The 23,623-nt window shown below is 37.8% G+C and overlaps 1 protein-coding gene across 1 annotated transcript in view; it reads right to left on the bottom strand.

Annotated features, from left to right (window-relative positions):
• The window catches only part of CATSPERB (cation channel sperm associated auxiliary subunit beta), a 117,863-nt gene extending 99,634 nt beyond the window's left edge, over nucleotides 1-18,229 (bottom strand). Inside the window, 4 exon segments of the mRNA XM_046009900.1 lie at nucleotides 10,224-10,284; nucleotides 14,486-14,626; nucleotides 16,300-16,388; nucleotides 18,151-18,229. Of these exon segments, the coding sequence (XP_045865856.1) occupies nucleotides 10,224-10,284; nucleotides 14,486-14,626; nucleotides 16,300-16,388; nucleotides 18,151-18,229 (370 nt within the window).
• Nucleotides 18,230-23,623: the final 5,394 nt, after the last annotated feature.

Below are 23,623 nucleotides of genomic sequence, written 5' to 3'. Positions count from 1 at the left end.
CGTGTGGTCTCTGTCCCAACACTTCAACTCTGCCATCATAGTGCTTTTGAAAGCAGCCACAGCAAACACAGAAATTAACGAACATGGCTGTGTTTCAGTCAAACTTTGTTCACAAAAACGGGCTGCAGGCCAGAAGTGTCGTTGGTTCACCCCTAATCTAACGGTTCCAAGTTTCAGAAACTGGGGGGAAAAAGCCATAAATTAAACCAAAAGTAAGTAGAATAATAAGAGTAAAGGTCAGTGAAATAAAGGACAGGAAAACAAGGTTCACAATCAATGAAATCAAAAGATACTTCTTTGAAAGGGTCTATAAAATTGATGAACTTGTCAGACTAATCTAAGAAGAAAAAATGCAACAAATAAGTCATATTAAGGATGAAGCGGGGACCATCACTGCAGACTCCCCCTTCTAAGGAAAACAAGAGTATATCACAAACAGTTCTTGTGTCATAAATCCAAGACTGTAGATGAAATGGAAAAGTTCCTTAAAAGATACAAACTGCCAAAACATACTTAAGAAAAAAATAGAAAACCTGAGTATGCTCCGTATCTATAAAGGAAATGGAATTTGTGGTTAAAAGCTTTCGCACAAAGAAAACTCCAGACCTACATGTTTTCACTGGCCTGGAGAATCCCACCAAACATTTAATGAAAAGAGGACCCTGTAAAATCTTTTCCATAACATAGGAGGGACTCTCCCTCATATTTATCTATTTAGGTACTTGTCCATTTCTCTTTTGAGAAATCAGCTTTATGTCCAGGGTCACTTAGTTTTGTAAAAGCCTATGTACTTACTTTTCCTTCCCACCAGGTTTCCCTGCAAGTCAGGATTTCAAAAAGCACAACAACCACGCAGCTCTGTGGGGTTCTAGGCAATGATCACCTGTATTTCTATTTTGGCAATTAGATCAGAACTCCCTTTCAAAAAAAAACCTCTGTGCAAAGTGCTGTATTTCCTAGAATGAGACTCATTGTTTTTCAATCTTGAAATTGCCTTCTTGAAAAGCAGACTCAGAAACCCTAGCTTTCAGAAGTTAGTCACCATATCACCATCAATCTAGTAATTATACAATTAATAGGTCCTGAAGTTACTTTATTTATTTATTTATTTTAAAGATTGTATTTATTTATTTGACACACAGAGAGAGATCACAAGTAGGCAGAGAAGCAGGCAGAGAGAGAAGGGGAAGCAGGCTCCCCTGCTCTGCCAAGCAGAGAGCCTGATGCGGGGCTCGATCCCAGGACCTTGAGATCATGACCTGAGCTGAAGGCAGAAGCTTAACCCACTGAGTGTCCCAGGTGCCCCCGAAGTTACTTTATTGAACAGAGGGCCTCAAGGGGAAATTTCTCGTAACATTCTTGTCTGCCTCTGCTGACTGTTCTGGGTCTGTCTTCCATGGGAATCTTCACCCTGAAAGTCCTGGGGCTGACCCCCAGCTTTAGTGAGCTGCCAAACAGAGCCCATCTGGAGGGTGGAGGGGGTGGGGGATTTGGACACAAGGCCCCTTGCTGGTCCCAGCAGTGCTGTTAGACCCAGCAACAATGAACTTGTTCATTATTCATAAACCCTGTCCAATAAAGAGCATGAATCAAAACTAAAAAGCCAACCTTTTACCCAGATCTCTGGATGAAAATGATTTTTTAAAAATCTATAATTTGGGGCTCCTGGTGGCAGAGTTTGTTGAGCGAGGGACTCTTAATTTTGGCTCAGGTTGTGACCTCAGGGCCATAGGATTTCCAGGGGATGGGCTCTGCTCTCAGGGCAGAGTCTACTTGGGACTCTTTCTTCCTCTGCCCTTCTTCCTCCTCGTCCCTCGCCCCCACCACCCGGTGCTTGCACACATGGGGCTCTCTCTTTCTCCCCCTCCCTCTAAAACAAGTAAAATCTTTTTTAAAATGTGTGTAATTTATATCCAAAAGATGGCTATTAAAAATAAACCAAGAAATATCCAGAAATTGGTTTCTAGTGAAATCTCCACTTGCAATACAACAAAATGATCTAGACATGTTCTTTTATCTTTGGGGAATGCACTGCTATCACAGCCCCTTATTTAAGCCTTCCTGGAACTCCTTAAGACAGCATTTCAGTTCAGAGACCAAAGTGAAAATACTTTCGAAAAGAAAAGCAATGTGGCTGGGAAACATTGTGCATCTTGCCAAACACCCTCCGCCCTCCCGACCACCATGAGCTTGGGCTTTCTGGGAAGGTCAGTGGTTTCCTAGTCAAAAACATTCTTGAAGTCATCAGAAATGGAGGGATGGAAACTCAGCATCTGGGCACGTGTGTTCTGAGTTTCATATCTGGTGGTCAAGAGCCAAACAGCTTGATCCTGTAGGACATCTTGAAGATGTTCCCCAGGGTGATGAAAATTCTAAAGCATCTGAGGCTCCGTAAAGAACAGGATGTTATCCCCTGTGCTGGCTACCTCGACTCCTTCCCAAAGCCCTGCATGTCCTTTTTCAGCTTAAAGTTGAGCACCACCCTGGTGTTCATCAGCAGCAAGCAAACAGCAGAGCAAATATGGTGAGTGCTGAGAGATGTGTAAGCCTGACGATTCACAGACCTGTACCTCTGGGCCAAATAATACATCATACGCTAACAAAAATAATTTTAAAAATTAAAAAAATTTAAAAATATAGCATTATCAGATACCAAAAGGAGATAAAGACCTTAGGAGTAAAACTCCAGACTGATAACCATGAGAACAAACTAGCCAAACAAGTCCAACAATATGTAAAAAGGATGACACACCATAACCAAGAGTTGTTTATCCTAGGATTGTAGGCTAGCTCAAAATTCAAAAATGAATCAATCAGTGAAATCCACCCTCGGGGTGCCTGGGCGGCTCAGTCATTGAGAGTCTGCCTTTGGCTCAGGTCATGATCCCTGGGTCCTGGGACTGAGCCCCACATCAGGCTCCCTGCTCTGTAAGCCTGCTTCTTCCTCTCCCTCTGCCTGCAGGTCTCCCTGCTGTGCTCTCTCTCGCGCGCTATCAAATAAATAAATAAGATCTTAAAAAAAAAAAAAGGAAAGAAAGCAAGAAATCTGACCTTCTTAACAGACTGAAGAGGAAAATACTTATTTTCTCAACAGATGCAGAAAGAGCATTTAACAGATTTCAACACCAATTCATGATAAAAATTCTATAAACTAGGAACAAAAGGGAACTTCCTTAACATGATAAAGGGCATCTACACAATGCCAAAGTAATATAAAACATAATGATGAAAGATTGAATGTTTTCCCCCTACAATTGGAAACAAGGTTAAGATGTCCTCTTATCATTTCTGTTAAACATGGTACTAGAGGTCCTACCACTATAAATGAGGACAAAAAAAAAAAAAAAAGAAAGAAAGAAGTGAATACATACTAGAAAGGAAGAAATGAAATTATCTCTATTTCTGGATGAATGATTTTTCTATGTAGAAAAACCAAAGAATATACAAAAATCTACTAGAACCAATAAGTGAATTTAACAAGGTTGTAAGACACAGAATCAATCTACAGAAAGCAACCATATTTCTAAATACTACCAATGAACAGTTGGAAATTCAAATGTTAAAAGAACCACTTATAATATACCAAAAAATATGAAATACTTAGTCATAAAAATCTTTTTTTTAAATGTGTAATATCTCTATGCTGAAAACCACAAAGCCAGATGAAATAGTTCAAGGAAGATATACATAAATGGAGAGGTATACAGTGTCTATGGATTGGAAGACTCAGTGGTAAGATGTCAATTCTCTCTAACCTACAGATTTAATGCAATCCAAATCTAAAAACCATGGGATTTTTTTGTCTGTTTTTTTTTGTTTATTTTCAGTATAACAGTGTTCATTGTTTTTGCACCACACCCAGTGCTCCATGCAGTAAGTGCCCTCCCTATTACCCACCACCTGGTTCCTCAACCTCCCACCCACCCCGCCCCTTCAAAACCCACTGGTTGTTTTTCAGAGTCCATAGTCTTTCATGGTTCATCTCCCCTTCCAGTTTCCCTCAACTCCCTCTCCTCTCCATCTCCCCATGTCCACCGTGTTCTTTGTTATGCTCCACAAATAAGTGAAACCATATGATACTTGACTCTCTCTGCTTGACTTATTTCACTCAGCATAATCTCTTCCAGTCCCGTCCATGTTGCTACAAAAGTTGGGTATTCATCCTTTCTGATGGAGGCATAATACTCCATTGTGTATATGTACCACATCTTCCTTATCCATTCATCCGTTGAAGGGCATCTTGGTTCCTCCCACAGTTTGGTGACCGTGGCCATTGCTGCAATAAACATTGGGGTATAGATGGCTCTTCTTTTCACTACATCTGTATCTTTGGGGTAAATACCCAGCAGTGCAATTGCAGGGTCATAGGGAAGCTCTTTTCTTAATTTCTTGAGGAATCTCCACACTGTTCTCCAAAGTGGCTGCACCAACTTGCATTCCCACCAACAGTGTAAGAAGGTTCCCCTTTCTCCACATCCTCTCCAACACACGTTGTTTCCTGTCTTGCTAATTTTGGCCATTCTAACTGGTGTCAGGTGGTATCTCAATGTAGTTTTAATTTGAATCTCCCTGATGGCTAGTGATGATGAACATTTTTTCATGTGTCTGATAGCCATTTGTATGTCTTCATTGGAGAAGTGTCTGTTCATATCTTCTGCCCATTTTTTGATATGATTATCTGTTTTGTGTGTGTTGAGTTTGAGGAGTTCTTTATAGATCCTGGATATCAACCTTTTGTCTGTACTGTCATTTGCAAATATCTTCTCCCATTCCGTGGGTTGCCTCTTTGTTTTGTTGACTGTTTCCTTTGCTGTGCAGAAGCTTTTGATCTTGATGAAGTCCCAAAAGTTCATTTTCGCTTTTGTTTCCTTTGCCTTTGGAGACATATCTTGAAAGAAGTTGCTGTGGCTGATATCAAAGAGGTTACTGCCTATGTTCTCCTCTAGTATTCTGATGGATTCCTGTCTCACGTTGAGGTCTTTTATCCCTTCGAGTTTATCTTTGTGTATGGTGTAAGAGAATGGTCGAGTTTCATTCTTCTACATATAGCTGTCCAGTTTTCCCAGCACCATTTATTGAAGAGACTGTCTTTTTTCCACTGTATATTTTTTCCTGTTTTGTCGAAGATTATTTGACCATAGAGTTGAGGGTCCATATCTGGGCTCTCCACTCTGTTCCACTGGTCAATGTGTCTGTTTTTATGCCAGTACCACGCTGTCTTGGTGATCACAGCTTTGTAGTAAAGCTTGAAATCGGGTAACATGATGCCGCCAGTTTTGTTTTGACGGATTCCCTGGGGAATTCTACCAAACCTTCAAAGAAGAAATAACACCAATTCTCCTGAAGCTGTTCCAAAAAATTGAAGCAGAAGGAAAACTTCCAGACTCTTTTTATGAAGCCAGCATTACCCTGATCCCCAAACCAGGCAAAGACCCTACCAAAAAGGAGAATTTCAGACCAATATCACTGATGAATATGGATGCAAAGATTCTCAACAAGATCCTAGCTAACAGGATCCAGCAGCACATTAAAAAGATTATCCACCATGACCAGGTGGGATTCATCCCTGGGTTACAAGGTTGGTTCAACATTCGCAAATCAATCAATGTGATAGAACAAATCAATAAGAGAAGAGAGAAGAACCACATGGTCCTCTCAATTGATGCAGAAAAAGCATTTGACAAAATCCAGCATCCATTCCTGATTAAAACGCTTCGAAGTATAGGGATAGAGGGAACATTCCTGAACTTCATAAAATCTATCTATGAAAGACCCACAGCAAATATCATCCTCAATGGGAAAAAGCCTGCAGCCTTTCCGTTGAGATCAGGAACACGACAAGGATGCCCACTCTCACCACTCTTGTTCAACATAGTATCAGAATTCCTAGCAATGGCAATCAGACAACAAAGAGAAATAAAAGGTATCCAAATTGGCAAGGAAGAAGTCAAACTCTCTCTTTGCAGATGACATGATTCTTTATACGGAAAACACCAAAGACTCCACCCCCAAACTACTAGAACTCATACAGCAATTCAGTAACGTGGCAGGATACAAAGTCAATGTACAGAAATCAGTGACTTTCTTATACACTAATAATGAAAATACAGAAAGGGAAATTAGAGAATTGATTCCATTTACTATAGCACCAAGAACCATAAGATACCTGGGAATAAACCTAACCAAAGAGGTAAAGGACCTGTACTCGAGGAACTACAGAACACTCATGAAAGAAATTGAAGAAGACACAAAAAGATGGAAGACCGTTCCATGCTCTTGGATTGGAAGAATAAACATCGTTAAAATGTCTATACTGCCTAGAGCAATCTATACTTTTAACGCCATTCCAATCAAAATTCCACCGGTATTTTTCAAAGAGCTGGTGCAAATAATCCTAAAATTTGTATGGAATCAGAAGAGACCCCCAATTGCTAAGGAAATGTTGAAAAACGTAAACCATGGGATTTTTTAATAGAACTAACAAGTTTATTCTAAAATTTATAAAGACAAAAGAAGTATACTAGCCAAAACAGTTTTGAAAAAGATCAAAGTTCAAGGATTAACATTACTTATTACAAGCTTACTTTTTATTTTTTATTTTTTAAAAAATTTTATTTATTTATTTGACAGAGATCACAAGTAGGCAGAGAGGCAGAGAGAGAGAAGGGGAAGCAGGATCCCTGCTGAGCAGAGAGCCCGATGCGGGGCTCCATCCCAGGGTCCTGAGATCATGACCTGAGTTGAATGTAGTGGCTTAACCCACTGAGCCACCCAGATGCCCCTACAAGCTTATTGTTTATAAAGCTTAAGTAATCAAAACAACAGGGTATTGGTGAAAAGACAGAGAACCCAGAAATAGTAATACAATGGAGACAAAATAGTTTTTATAACAATGGTGCTGGAATAATTGGGTATCTATATCCCCTCCCCCAAATAAACCTAGTCCATATAACAAATTAGTTCAAATTGAGTCAGACCTAAATATAAAACTTTGAACCATAATCTTCTTGAAGTAAATATAGGAGAATATCTTTGTGAACTTGAGTCAGCTATGATGCCCAAAGTGTAATCCATAAAATAAAAACTGATAAATTAGACTTCACCAAAATTAAAAACTCTGATCTTCAAGAGATATTCTTAAGGGATGAAAAATACAAGATACAGCCTAGGAAAAAAATATTTGTAGATCATATATCTGATAAGGGACTTGGATCTAAAATAATTAACCAACTTGCAAAATATTTGCATAGGTAATTCAAGTGGCAAATAAGCACAAAAAATGTTCAATGTCATTAGTTATTAGGGAATTGCAAATTAAAATTATTAAATGTCACTATACAGCTATTAGAATGGCTAAAATTATACACACACACACATGCGTATACACACACACACACATACACACCCTTATACATACTAAGTGCTGGCATAGGTTCAGATAACCTGTTGGTGAAAATGCAGAATGATAGAGCTACTTTGGAAAATAGTTTGACAATTATAAAGTTAAACTTACACTTATCATATAACACAGCAATCCTACTCCTTGGTATTAGCCAAACACAACAAATTTTATGATTGCAAAAGAACCTGTATGCTTCCGTATGCTTAAAATTGTAAAAATCCAAATGCCCGTCAATAAAATTAACTCTGGTACACCCATACAATGGAGTTCTATTCAGGAAGAAAATGGAAGAAATTACAACATAGAGAAATCTCAGATGCATTACACTAAGTGAAAGAAGCCAGGTTAAAAGGCCACGTTTTCCATGATTCCACATATATGACGCAAGAATAGGCAAACACGACAGGAAAAGAAAACAGATCCACAGTGATGGGGGGCTTGGACAATGGGGAGAGGTCAACCACAGATGGGATAATGGTGTTGGGTATTGGAGCAGGTCTGTATTTTGATTGTAGTGATTACACAACCGTTCACATTTGTGCAAACTTACAGAACTAGATGTTTTTCAAAAAGGAGACATTTTACTGAATGCAAATTATATATTATTTAAAATGTTAAAAAAGGACAAATTATGAGGTGTAAATCAAAGAGGAACTCTTTTTACTTTCAACAATTATAAACTGTCAAACTTCAGGCTGCTTTCAGCACTTTCTAGCTATCACTGCACCTCCCTATGTCTCCATGGGTCTCAGTTGAATCATTTGAAAAGGACACGATAGGGGCATCTGGGTGGTACAGTTGGTTAAGTGATCAACTTGATTTTGGCTCAGGTTATGATCTCAGGGTCATGGGATCAAGTCCTGCGTTGGGCTCCAAGCTCAACACAGTCTGTTTGGGACTCTCTCCCTCTTCCTCTGCCTTTCCCCACCCTCTCTCAAATAAATAAATAAATGTTAAAAAAAAAAAAAAGAAGAAGAAAGAAAAAAAAATGGGCATAATAATTGCACCTAGCACATAGTGAGGGATAGATTAGCTAGTATAGGTAAAGTGTTTAGAATAGTGCTGAACCTGCTAGTTCTACTACTATGATGATTATTTTGCTACCTCTGTAGTTGATGTGTCCTCAACTACCCTTCCCAAGATGTCATGCTTACATAACACTCCAATTCATGCCAGAGCAATCGATAAGATATGATTAAGGAAGAAAAAAAAATGAAATAGCAAGTATGGTCTCCTTCCCCCTGAACATTTTTTTCCTGATTTCTAGCTTATTACTAATTAGGCAGTCCTCTCCTAGTATATTATGAGCTCAAATATATTTCTTTTTACTCACTCCAGGGAGTTGTGTCAAGAGAGGCAGAACTCATGTAGTGTCTTTCCATATGAAATACTTAAGTTCTCAGATCACCTTTATTCCTGTCTGGGTGACTCTAGAATCACTGCATTTCTGAAATCATAGTTTATTACTAGAAGGAGCAAAAATAACAAGTGGTCTCATTTTTTCAGTTCTCAAACGCATGTCAATATTATGCCAAGGAGCTAGAACATTCCATCCTAATATTGATGAGAGTTAAGTTAGATTGAAAAAAAATAAAAGGAGTACAATTTTCAGGATGAGTTCTTTGAAAAAAATATCACCAAGTTTCCAATAGATCAATGTGGGAAAAAATTAAGATGAATACAGATTAATGTGCTGATCTGATTCATATTTGATGTTATAGCAATGGGGCTCCTTTTGCAGATTTTTTCTTTGGCACTTCCTCATATGGAAACTTTTCTATCTTCTCTTCCTTATTTTAACCACCCCCCACATTTACTCTGAAAGACACACAATCCCGTATGCCCTTTAACTACTCCTGTACCTAGAGGGGTTGGTCGGTAGGATCCCCATTGTCCTGGTCCCTCCCCATTGGACTGGTACACAAGTGGGTGCTGGATCAACACTAGGCCTATTAAAGATACTCTCCTGGGAATCTGGAATTGGACTGGCTCCTAGGAAATATACTTTCAAAAATTGACTAGCAGTGAGGCAGCATGGAGATCTAGTCAGCAGAGAGAGAAAAATAAAAGTAGATTTATAGAAAACACAGAAATGAGAAATAGGGTGAAAGTCTTGATGGCTGTCTATATCTTAGTCCTAATTCCTTCCTATAACCTGGTTGCATTTTTATCTTTGGGTTCCATGACAAAAACAAATATCTTTTTTTTTCTGCAGTGAAGGAACCAAACCAAGAAGAAACCAACCAAGTTGGTTTCCACTTTTTGCACCCATCATATTAAAATAATATGCCCTCCATCATTTTTAAACATGGAAAATGTATTTCATGCCTCAAGATCTACTAGCTCAGTCCACTAGCTCCATACTTATAACTCCTGGAATTTTATTTTCCTCCTTTTTCCATCTGGGTATTTATAGTAACATATAAAGCTATGCCACTGCATAACACATAATAGTAGATTCCATAGTGAATAATATGTTTCCTATTACAGACTATTTTAAGGTAACCTATTGGTACATGAATTTCTCCATACTACAACTTCTGAGTTATTTCTAGAAAATGAGTTTACTTAAATAAAGAACAGTATAAATGTTATGTGTGTTAAACCAATCCATCTATAATAGAATTGCCAGATAAAATATAGGCACTACAGTTAATTTGAATTTTAGATGAGCTACAGTGGTTTTTAGTATGTATGTCCCAAATATGACATGAGACACTTATAGGGAATAGTAAATAATTTTTTAATATAAATGTTTTTTATTTGCTACTTTTGGCAACCCAGACCCATGAGTAAAAAAATTAGTTCAGATCACTCTTACCTGTATTTTTTGTAATGTTTTCTCTGGGAATATTGATCAACCAGTAAGCTCGATCACTGAACTTGAATAAAGAAGACATCAGAATATACTGTTTGACAATGTCAATGGCAATACTTACTTTGTTATATCCCACCTTATCTTTAAAAGTAAAAATTAAATAAAAACATCTAATGCATATACCCTTTACCCAGCAATTTCACTGTTCAGAATTTATCCTACATTATACTCACATATTTGTGAAATAAAATGTATCAAGAATATTTTTCATCACTGCTTGTAATAGTAGAAGACTAGAAATAATTAAAATGTTAATTGATAATGTAAAATTCTATAAAGTGGCACACCATGCAACCGTGCTCAGGTAGCACAAAACTGAGGCATTACTGGCATGATGTGTCAGAGAACAGAGCTTGGTGTAGACAGACAATTGGGGAATTTAAGGGAAAAATCCCAGGGTCAAAGGAACTGCAAGAGTGGTGAGCTCAGAGTTAAATATAAATTTCCCCAAATCCTAGGGCAACACAGGTGCAGAGGAGACCAATGAAGGCCATGTTAAAAAAAACAAAAACAACAACAACAACAACAACCATGAAAGTTTAAAAAATTGAGCAGAGATAACACCTGCTGAAACCACAGACAAGACAGTTTACAGTTTGTGTCAAGGCAAGAAAGAGCCCTTTACACCACAACCAACAATTACCCCACCCAGCAAAATCTCGTAAGAACATAACAGAATCCAGAGTTGCTACAGCTTCTTATCTTAAATGTCTAATTTTAACCAAAATGATATGACATGAAAAGAAAGAGAAACATGTAACTGATAAAAAAAAAGTTAGACAATAAACTGACCCAGAGTGAGTCCAGAGAGCAGATGGAAACTTCAAAGCAGCTGCTACAAATATGTACATAGGCTTAAAGAAAAATGTCTTAGTGAAAGAATGGATAGGGAATCCCAGTACATAAAACAAAAATATATCAGTAAAACAAGGTGGAAATAATGAGACAAAAGTTTAATAATGAAATAAAATATTTACTAGATGAGTAAATTGGAGATGGTAAAACAATCAGTGAACTTAGAGATATAGCAGTTGACATTATTCTATCTGAACAAGGGGAGAAATGATTAAAGAAAAATGACCAGAGCCTTAGATATCTCCAGGACAATATTGTATGTTCTAAAATGTACATAAGTAGAGTTCCAGTAATAAAAGAGACAGAGAAAGGAGTAGATTTTTTTTTTTTTAGAGAAATAGTGGCTGAAGACTTTACAAATTTGATAAACTTATAATCTAAGAAGCCCAGAGAAACCCAATCAGGGCAAATACAAAGAGAAACACTTAGAAGCATGCAGAGGAAAACGGCACATAACATACAGGGGACAATAATACAATTAATAGGGGTGCCTGGGTGGCTCAGTGGGTTAAAGCCTCTGCCTTCAGCTCAGGTCATGGTCCCAGGGTTTGGGATCGAGCCCTGCATTGGCTCTCTGCTCAGTGAGGAACCTGCTTCCCTCCTCCCCCACTCTGCCTGCCTCTCTGGCTGCTTATGATCTCTGTCTGTCGAATAAATAAACAAAATCTTTAAAAAATAATAATAATAATACAATTAATAGTTGATGTCTCATTCAGAAACAATGGTGTCAGTTCACATATTCAAAATGCAGAATAATGTACTCAAAACGTCGAAAGTAAATGGAAGTTGAACAGAAATTCTGTATCTGACAAAAGTATCAGTAAAAAATCAGAGTGACCACTGAAAACCTATTAGAATTCATAAATAAGTTCAGTAAGGTTGTAGGATACAAGATCAATATATAAAAATTAATTGTATTACTACACACTTGCAAAGAATAATCTGAAAGTGAAATTAAGGAAGCAATTCCCTCTACAACAGAATAAAAAAGAGGGGCACATATGTGTCTCAGTCAGTTAAGTGTCTGCCTTCAGCTCAGGTCATGAACCCAGGGTCTTGGGATCAAGTCCTGCATTGTTCTCCCTGCTCAGGAGAACAATTCTACATTTTAGAATCATCAGGGAAATGCAAATCTCCCTGCTCAGGAGAACAGTGCAGGAGCCTGCTTCTCCCTCTCCCTCTCCCTGCCACTCTCCCTGCTCATGCTCTCTCTCTCTCTCTGTCAAATAAATAAATAAAATCTTTTGAAAGAAATAATAAAAAAGAATAAAACATTAGGAATAAAATTAACAAAAGCATTATAAAACTTAAAACTACAAAGTATCACTAAAAGAAAATTTAAAAAATCTAAATAAATAGAAAAACATCTATATTCATGGATGGACAGATAATATTATTAAAATGGCAATACCACCCAAATTTATCTATAGATTCAACACAATCTCTATCAGAATTCCGGCAGGCTTCTTTGTAAATATTGACAAGCTTATCCTAAAATTCATATTGAAGCTAGCAAATTCATGTAGAGACTAGCAAAAACAACCTTGAAAAGGAATAACAAAGTTGGAGGACTCATGCTTCCTATTTAAAAACTTACTACAAGACAACAGTATCAAGACAACATTGAACTGGCTAGGATAGATACATGGATCAATGCAATAGAATTGAGAATCCAGAAATAAACCCTCACCTTTACTGTCAACTGATTTTCAACAAAGGTGCCAAAACAATTTAGTAGGGAAAGAATAAGAGTATTTTCAACAAACGGTGCTAAGACAGATATCCACATACAAAAAGACCTGAATGTAAAAAGTAAAACTATGAACCACTTAAGAGAAAACACAGGGGGTAAATCTCTGTGACATGGGACTAGGCAACGGCTTCCTACATGACACCAAAGAACAAGGTCAACAACAATGAAATGTGTAATTAGGCTTCATCAAAATAACTTTTGTAGAAGTAAAAAGACAAACCAGAAAATGGGAAAAACATTTGCCAATTATGTGTCTGAAAGGGGACTTGTACTAAGAATATAAAGACAAGAATAAAAAGATAACCCAATTAAGAATGGACAAAGAATTTAAATAGCTCCACACAGAAGATATTCAAATAGACAATAAACATGTGAAAAAAATGCTGAACATCATTAATCATCAAGGAAATGCAAATCAAAACCAAACGACATAGCTCTTCACATCCATTGGGATGACTATTATCACCAAATGCTGACAATAACACCTGTGGGTGAGGACGTGGAGAAATGTGAACCCTATACACTGCTGGTGGGAAGGTAAAAGAGTGCAACCACTCTGGAAAACAGTCTGGCAGTTACCAGACTGTTACCCTAGGACCTGCCCACTCGATTTCCCAGGTGGACACCCAAGAGAGATTAAAAAAACAAAATCAAACCATATTTCCACACAAAGATTTGTGCACAGAATTCATAGCACCATGACTCATCGTAGCCCCAAAGTGGAAACAACCTAAATGTCCAGCCACTGACAAAAGGATAAACAAAACGTGGTGTTGATACCATGGAATGTGATCTGACAATAAAAAGAAATGAAGTCCTGACACGTGCCTCCACATGGACGAAACGTGCAGAGGTCATGCTAACTGAAGGGAAGCCCATCACAAAGAGTGACGTGTCATAGGATTTCATTTATCTGAGATGTTCTTAATAAGCAACTCCAGAGAGACCCACGCAGTGTAGTGCTGTCTACATCTGAGAGCAAAAGCTGGACGGGGGAGTGACTGTTAACCGGGATGGGCTGTCTTTTCACGGTCATGATGTTCTAAAATTAGATAGTAATGATGCTGGCGTACTCTGTGAATATATTAAATTGCATTTGATTGTGCATTTTAAATAGGTGAACTGTATGGTATGCAAATTATAGCTTAATAAAAATACATTTTTTGTTACCCCCCCCAAAATGAGAGCGAAGTAAGGATATTTTCGAGGGGTTAAAACTCCCAGAGAATTCATCGCCCACAGACCTGCACTGTAAGAAATGTTAAAAGTTCTTGGGGCTGAAGAAATATGACACCAGATGGCAACTCTTATCTTGGAAAAGAATGAAGAATGATGGAAATCATAAATATGTAGGTAAAGAGTAAAAAACCATATGTATTTTTTTCCTTAACTTCTTAAGAACTAGCGCTTGCTTCAGCAGCACATACGCTAATTTCTTAAAAACTATGTAAAGCAAAAAGTGCAACATTGTATTGTTAGGTTTAAAACATATAGAGATGTGATATTATGGATGAGCTGTTTTTGAAAAAAACACATCCTATAAGAGAGAGTATGCTTCTTATTAATAATATCAAAGAATAAAATAAAATATTATTACCAAAGTTAAATTGAAGTGGAAGATGCCCGTATAGGTACTATTTATAATTCCCAAGCTCGGAGCAAGTCCTCCTGATGTGAACACACCTAGAAATTCCTTCGAAGTAAGCTCACTTTCAGATTGGAAAGAACACTCGATTTTCTTTGGGAAAGAGGGGAGGGGAAAAAAAAAGTAATGACGATTTGATGGAGAGAAGCATATTTTACATTAATTTAAAAGTGAGAGGAAATCTATGAAAATAGATGCTGCCAAAGACTGCTATATGCAGTAATTCTCGTCTCGGGGGTGGGGGGGAATCTCTTTTGAAAAAGTACACTTCTAGAACTTCATGCCAATGTCATAACAGGTTTCAATTCATCAATCTAAGAATCTTTACTGTCAAAAAATGGACATAAAATTATAACATTTAATAAATATAGAATCAAAGCCATCTGCCGTCACATGTAGAAATACCTCTTTTATTTTATTATTTTATTTTATCTTATTTTATTTTTCTCCTGTTACTCTGTCTTTCACCCATTTATTTTACAAGTGCCAGGTACTGAATCTAAGAGGGGAGGCTCGGTCCTCCTCCACGAATCTTAAGTACTTCTCTTACAGAAGATCAAATGTCATCATGAACATAAAACACTCTGAAAATGCCTGCCACACATAAACATTTTATAAATGTTAGGCATCATTTCTAATAATATCACTTCTAGGGCTACTATATCACAACCATCCAAAATGTAGGTAAGTTCCCTATTTAAGAGGATAAAACTAGGGATAATCAGGGTTAGGTAACCTGCCCCAAGGCACACAGACCGTGTATGTCTGTGCATAGCTCCAAGATTTACCAGCTTGGAAGGTCTCTCTTCCTCTAAAGCCCATCTTTCTCCATGATATGTAATCACAAACAGGAAAGGTATTTTTGACTCAAACGGCATGCACTTCACAACAGTTGTGAGTATAAAAGTAAATATATGTTTGGCATATCAAGAAGGAACTGGAAACTAAGTCAAAAAGGCTTTGGGGGAAAATAAAATTGTCCTTGTTTTTATTATATTCATCGGAGATTTTCAAGCAATCTGTATATTTTTTCTGAGCTTACTCTTTTGTTAGCATTTGCTGGATGACTATATTAACATTTTATTTTATTTGGGGAGTTACGTGTGTTTAAATGCCTTTATATGAACTGAAGAAATAAAATTATCCTTTATCCCAATGACAACTGCAATGTGGTACTCGTTATAAAAGGGAAAGGTTCTGGGGCGCCTGGGTGGCTCAGCGGGTTAAAGCCTCTGCCTTCGGCTCAGGTCATGATCCCGGGGTGCTGGGATCGAGCCCCGCATCGGGCTCTCTGCTTAGCGGGGAGCCTGCTTCCTCCTCTCTCTCTGCCTGCCTCTCTGCCTACTTGTGATCTCTATCTGTCAAATAAATAAATCTTTAAAAAAAAAAAAAAAGGGAAAGGTTCTTTCTTTGGGTCGTATGAAGTAAATTTCTCTAACAGGCTACATCTGTCAAACTTTGAAAGGACAAATCAGATCCATAAAAAATAAAGATCATTACAACAAACCAAACCTTTTAAAAAGGGCAAGGGATGTATCAAAAAAAAAAAAAAAAAAGCAAAACCACCCAGGCTGTTTAATGGCTAAATGCAGTATTTTACCTGATCCAAGTGGAATGGAATAAAAAAAGATTATTATTTACATAGGATTTTACCTCTTCAAGTCTGAACATAGTAGAAGGTATTTGAAAAGAGTATGGTGCTACTGGTTTTCCAGTGGAGATAAAAAGACTGTGAGGGGTTGTTGCATACTATTAGGGGACCTTACCAAGTCATCTGAGGAAAGATACAACTTGATTATCTCTTTCTTTTGGGAGAACCCTTGGTTATTACACATAAAGTGTTTCTCCATATCACCTAAATAATACAAAAATACATATATTTTAGATCACTCATAGAAGAACTTCCATTAAAAGAATCATATTTTTTAAAGTGACAAAATAATTTTAAAAGAGTAAGAATTATAATTGTATATTTTAAATTCAGTAGTGACCAAAAACCAGTTCTTGACTCATTTTTAACATTTTTTTAGGTTTTCAACAAATTTCATTATCCAGATGCAAAGTCAATAACTTTTTTTTACTTTACATGGTTCTGAAAGATATATATATATAATATTCCATCCAAGAAAAATAGAACACACATTTTCCTCAAGTGCACAAAGAAGAATCCCCCAGCTAAATCCCACAAAAAGAGACATAACAAATATAAAATCTAAGAAGACTGAAATCATAACAAGTACATTTTCTGGCCACAATGATACAAGACTACAGATCAATGATAAAACAAAGCTGGAAATTCTGCAATGTATATATTAAATAGTTGTTGATTCTTAAAGTCCTTGGTGAGCACAGAAAAGGAACAGGAGTTAGAGACTGAAGAGAGAATTTGTATTTTAATAGAGAGCTATTGATAGGAAAGTGACTACTCTCCCAAAAGGTTGGAGGAGGGGTTGGGAGGAAGATCCCTTCTTCTTATCTTGATCTGAAGTGAATCTCCTGTAGAAAGCAGAGTTGGATTGTGGGGGTTTATCCATTCTGTCAATCTCCATCTCAATGACTTTAGGCTAAAGCCCAAATTCCAGCCAGGTATGCAAGTAATTCTATGACATGAACCAGTTTCCTATCTTTCTAACATACTTTACTTCTTCTATACCTTCATTCTGGCCAAACTGAATTACTTACTGCTCACCTCACATTATATGATTACTTATCTCCATGACTTTACCATCACTTACCCTGATGTTGTCTTTGTAAAATCCTCTCCCCTATAAATGCATAGACACAGATTACTCATTTTGGGGACCTAAATTGATTGCTCTCTTTTGTGCAAAGCTTTCCCTGACTGCCCCCTCAGGTGGAAGTAAAAGCTCCCTTCTCTGAAATCTCATAAACTGGCCTGTGACTCTCCAATCTGAGATTAGACCCATCTCTGTGTTACATATTCTCCAGTAGAACCTAGGGACTGGTACTGAGTTATCCCAGGACTCAAGCATTTCTGCAACACACCTGTGAATAGAAGATAGCCTGAATCCTTCTCTTCCTTAGTCAGTCAACAATTTTTTTTTAATTAAGCATCTACTATGTTCTAGCAGATCCAGTCCAAAATGCTAGAGAATCTAGACAATCTGCACACATGGAGGTGAACTGCCTTGTCTTATTCCTTTTACAAAGCATTTCCACTGTAAAAGTCCTACTGGGTAATTTAATCAATGTATTACTTTCAGAAAATGGTTTTCAGCCTCAATATGTTAGCCTTATAATTCAGTTTACAATTCACACCACATGTAACCATATAGGAAAAAGCCAAAAAAAAAAAAAAAGCTATTTAAATTACTAAATAATTCAAGTTTTTCAAATATGAAATTCCCCTTCAACTTTCAATATTCTAATACTTATAAGTGATGAAACTCCATAACTAAGGTGTTTATGTACACAACTTAATAACAATAGATTCATGGTGATATTAGAAACCTCTGGACAAACACACAATAAATAATACCTGGGGAAATTGGAAGACAATGTTAAGAAGTACCAAAAAATGTATTTTAATTTTTAGTGAGGAAAGGAATAAAGGAGAATTCCTACAAGAAAACAGAGTATAAGAGTCTGAAACTTACCTTTATTATATATTATTCCTGATGAAAAATCAAGTATGTTCAAAAGTAAAATTATAATACATAAAAGTAGCAATCCCATCTATTGAAAGAAATAAGAATTATTTCTGTTCAATCACTCTGAACGTATTTTTAGTTCCTTTTTCTGCAAACAACTACATAGTAAAGAAGTCATCTATTTCTTTAAGTTAAAATTATTTCCTTTTCTGTGACAATGTAACAGTTGACAAAGCTCTACATTTACTTCCTAGTTGGTATTAAAGACATTTATAAATATCACTATTGCAAACTAAAGAGCTGTGGCTCTGGTTTTTCCTCAGTGTGGATAGCTGTTGGGAGGTGTGATCAGTTCTACAGCTGTGTAAAACAGAGCCTGACTTGAAAAAGATTGAGGATGGTAGAGCTGTGCCTTGATCGGACATTTTGCCTGCATTCATTTTGAGAGAGAGAATCCACATGGGTCCTGAGCCTCCTTGCGTGTTCTTCCTGTGTGCCAAGCATGCAAAGTCCTGGACACTTTTTTTATCCAGGCCTTTTCTCAGAGTTGTGTTTGTGGCAAGAAACCTTGAGGGATGAAAGGGACCTGGATGACTCAGTCAGTTAAGTGTCTAACTTTGGCCCAGGTCATCATCTTGGAGTTCTGGGATCGAGCCCCATGTCCAGCTGTCCGCTCAGCAGGGAGTCTGCATCTCCCTCTCCCTCTGTCCCTCCCACTGCTTATATTCTCTCTCCAATAAATAAAATAAAATCTTAAAAAAAATCCTTGAGAGATGAGGGAACATCTCCCTTGGACAAGAGGAGCATAAATCTGGTAAATCTCCCAAGCTCAGTGTTCTTCTCCTATAATTCACTCCACTGTGTGTGTAAGCAAGCCTCTTTGACAGGCTGGAATGTGTTCCCCTAAAAATTGATCTGTTGAAGTCCTAAACCCCAGTACTCAGAATGTGGTCATATTTGGAGATAGGGTCTTTACAAAAGTGGTAAGTTAAAATTAAATCATTAGTGTGGGTCCTGATCCAATGTGACTGGTGTCCCTATAAGAAAAGGAAATTTGGGCACAGAAAAGTGCAAAGGGGAGACTATGTGAAGACACAGGGAGAAGATGACTAAGGAGAGAGGCCTGGAATGGATCCTTCCTTCTCTGTCCTCAGAAGGAACCAACCTTGCTAGCACTTAAACTCAGACTTTAAGCGTCCAGGAGTGTGAATCAATAAACTTCTATTGTTTAAGCCACCCAGCCTGTGGTATTTTGCTGATGTAGCTCTAATCTAATCTAATCTAATCTAATCTAATCTAAGATAATGCAGATTTCATGATGGATAGCTGCTCCATGGGTTTGCGGGGGACATGGGGAACTGGAGTGAGCAGCATGCTGAAACTCTGGCTACTGCTTTCTGTGAGTCATTAAGTCCTTTGTCTCTGACCTAGGATTTCTTGTCTCTTTTGCCAGCATGCAAGAAACAGTAACAGACTCACTTGCCAGATGTAGGTGAAGCATAATCCAGATGCTGCATGGCTCCTGACAACTACTGAGTAAATTAAACTGATGTTTTTCCTCTCTCAAAATGGCTTTGCTTGATTCAATACATTTAGCCAACAACATAAAGCTCAAACATTCATTGGATTTTTAAATTGGTCATCTTTAGCACATGGTCAGGGAAGAACTATAGTGTCTTTTTTTTTTGGTCTCCTAAGAAAACAGTTCTCACAAGGTAAGACTAAACAAAAGTAGAGCAAAACTGTATGAACATGGTGCTAGGCTCAATTACATTTTTGGTGCGAGAATGAATTTAACATTAATTGGAGAAGTCATCACAGTCAATCTGAAAATAGTGCCTTTGCCAGGAAAATCTTGTATTAGTTCGCAAAACGTTCACATTAAATGACATAACACCATTAAAAGAACCCATCACTTCTTCTCGTCCCTAAAAAAGTGGATCTAAATGCATTTGTGCTCTAGGGCTCCAGGATGGACGACTTATTTTTACATTATCCTCAGAGCTGTTCCAGTTCAGTTCTCATGAATACATACAAAAAGATCTCTAATTTCATTGGAGTGGATTTGGTTATATCTATCTTTGACCCAAGAACTAAAAACCTACTTTAAAAGGCTTTTAAGTGCTTTTATTAAGGGCAGGAAACCTGAGAGAGCATAACTGAAGGGAGAGACAGCTAAGGAAGGACTTTTGGGCTCTCTGTGGATCGCTCGTAGCTACACATTCCCTGGTTCTAGTAATTCATCCCATATTCATTCCTTTTTAATTTAGACATGGCAAGTACTTTAGAGTTAATATATGAGACCCGAAGTTACATGTTGAAAGTCCATCACTAGCTAGTAACAAAGCCAGGCTTACACCAAGATCTCCCAATTCAAAAGATTTAGGCAGCTTACAAGGATGCCACAAAATGAAAATTCAAAAACACAAGATGTGAAGGATTTGAGTAGATTTGACCTCTCAGTAAACTGCTTAATGCGTCCCCCACAATTCTCTTGCATACTTTCATTAGTCTCATGTTCCGCTTCTTCAGTATCACAAATTTGCTCAATTTTGTACCACCTTCTTTCAACAACCAACCATCTCCTGGTTAGAGAGGAAGCACTGACTTTGGCCTAAGACTGGCTCTGTCCATTGGGATGTTTGATCTTTGGAAAGTTACTTAACTTCTTCATTCAGTAAAATAGGGATAACAGCTACTTCACAGTGTTGTTGTGAGAACTGAGTGAGTAACATACTTTAGACATTTAACAGCTGCTTTACATAGACTCAGCAATTGATAAATACTAGCTCTGAATGTCTTGATGAACTGAAGCAACGTCTTTATCCTCTTCCCACTCCTTACTCTATTAGCAGTAAAATTACCTCCAGTTACCAGTCCCATTTAATTATGATGAATTCCATATAATGGCCAGATGTACATCACATATCTGGGTATTTCTATTCTCTAGCACCAAAAAAAAAAAAAAAAAAAAAAAAAAAAATTGAGAATTGTCCCCGAAGAAGGAACCTACCTTTTCCACCATCTGATTCATTTTTAGTCACTCTGTTATAGACTAGTGATTACGTTATCAATAGGTACCACAGCAGGGCCCTTACTTTAATATTTTTTACTGTGACTGCCTCCAATAGAATGACCGACTAGTTGCACTTTTCTTTTTCGTATTTTCCCAAGCTTTCTTCCATCCAGGCTGCGAAAGAAGACCCAGGTCTGAGGTTTCAGTTTACTGGTTTAGTAGGCCACTAACTTTGGTAACAGCCAATCAGCGGCTACCAAGTACAGAAGCAGGCTTGGAAAATCTAAAGGGTAGGCAGTTGGAATTTCCAATTAACTGCCTCCTTCAGAGTACCAAAGGTCATTTTCTCTAAAAATCTAAGAGGAGCCGTTTCTCCAAACCTACCATCTTTAATACATCTGCCAGGAAGGCTCAGAAACCTACATATGACTATTTTCAAAATCCAAAAATCCTCAATGGCACTACTGAGTGTCTGAGGAAAAACATAGATGCTAAAAAGAAATGGCAACTACATACCATGAGGTTTAAGGGAAGAAAATCTGTTAAAGAGAACTTCCTAACTGTGTCTTCAAGGAAGATTGGGACTTTAGAAAATTAGAGAAGACCTTGTTGACAGGGTAAACAGGATAAGTTAACCCACAAAGCCCAAGGATGAGAATGAGCCATGTATGTGTGGGAATCAGCAATACCAAGTGATCCACCAATCTGCTCTCTGTGAATGTCCCTTGTCTGGTTGATTATATCTACTTAGGCTGCCTTTGGCTTTGAGCCCAGACTGAACCTGTGTGACTTACTAAGCACCCTGACAAGGCATGAATGGTCACAGGAGCTAGCAATTTCTTTAATAATGATGATAAAATGATGATAAAGCCTGTCTTACACTTATGCTCTCCTGCAGACATCCTTTTAAAAGGCCATGTAGAATTTGCTAGTGTGTGGATTTCTTCTATTCCTGGAAGAGCCTGTATAAGAAACAATTTCCTCGGGGCGCCTGGATGGCTCATTCGGTTGCGTGTTCAACTCTTGGTTTTGGCTCAGATCATGATCTCAGTGTCCTGGAATTGAGCCCCAGTTCAGGCTCTGTGCTCAACACAGAGTCTGCCTGAGACTCTCTCTATCTCTCTCTCTCTTCCTCTGTCCCTCTACACCTCCGTGTACATGCATACACACTCTCTAATAAGTGAATGAATCTTCAAAAAAAAAAACAAAACACTTTTCTCTTACCTTTTCTTGTGATCTTGACCTAAAGAAGAAAGTTATTCCTCAATCTAGAATAATGTACATAACTCAACGAAATGTTTTTTCTGTAATAGAAACTCAGTCATTAGAAAAACGGGCTCCTTTTTGTTGCTGGTTTCTGATGACAGAAGGTGATGAAGTTTTCTTCTAGAAACAAGCTGTTATTTCTGGTCTCTGTAGCAACTCTGTGGTAAGCTGCTTCCCTGGACGGCATCAAAATAGGAATGAATGTCTGAGCAGGGTTTAGGTATACGCTGATGGCCCTCAAGAAATTTATGAAGCAGGTGACATCGCCCTCTTTTCCCCCAGCAACACCTTTGTTTCCCTTCCCCATTTGTCCCCATGTAACGCTTCCTCCCCCAACTGAGTAATGCTTTCCTTCCCTAGAACATAAGGATCTGCTTCAGTCAGACTTACTGATGAATTAACTTTGAGGTGAATAAGTGCCAAGAGAACTCCCATGGCAGTTGATTTACCCATAACAGCGCAATGAAAGATGTTCTTCCCCCAAAACACAAGTCAGGCACTGGGTATCTAGTTAGGAGGTTCGGGAACCAGGGAAGGGGTTAGTTAGAAGGATCACTATTTTTTTTTCTTGGTAAATTTTTTTCTGATTATGAAAGTGCTCGTAATGCAAAACTGGAAAAATACAAACAGGTACAGGGAAAATAATTACCTATAAACCAACAGTCAGGGTGCCTGGGTGGCTCAGTGGGTTAAAGCCTCTGCCTTCGGCTCCGGTCATGATCCCAGGATCCTGGGATCGAGTCCCGCGTTGGGCTCTCTGCTCAGCAGGGAGCCTGCTTCTCCTTCTCTCTCTGCCTGCCTCTCTGCCTACTTGTCAAATAAATAAAAATAAAAAATAAATAAACCAACAGTCAGAAGCACTGCTAACATTTTGACATATTTATTAAGTCTGTTCTCTACACATTTATAATTTCATGTAGGATCCTTCTGTATGCAGCTTTTCAGTCATTGTTATGCTGACTGTTCTCTCAGAAGTAATTCAAGTATTCTCTCAGAAGTTTTCACAATTATGTATCCAAAATAACTACACAAAATTTATTTAAACATAAGACATTCAGCTGTTTTTTATATTTTTCTGTTATATATAATGTGGTAATAAATGGTCTCAAACAAAAATCTGTCCCTACATTCAAAATGTTTTCTTAGGATATGAATTTACTGAAAATTCCTGATACAGGTTGGCAAGCTGCTTTCCCA

Source organism: Meles meles, chromosome 6 (assembly GCF_922984935.1).
Source record: "Meles meles chromosome 6, mMelMel3.1 paternal haplotype, whole genome shotgun sequence".
Classification (NCBI taxonomy): Eukaryota; Metazoa; Chordata; class Mammalia; order Carnivora; family Mustelidae; genus Meles; species Meles meles.
The sequence above is the reverse complement of the archived record's forward strand: the minus strand, read 5'-3'. Positions and strand labels throughout refer to the sequence as shown.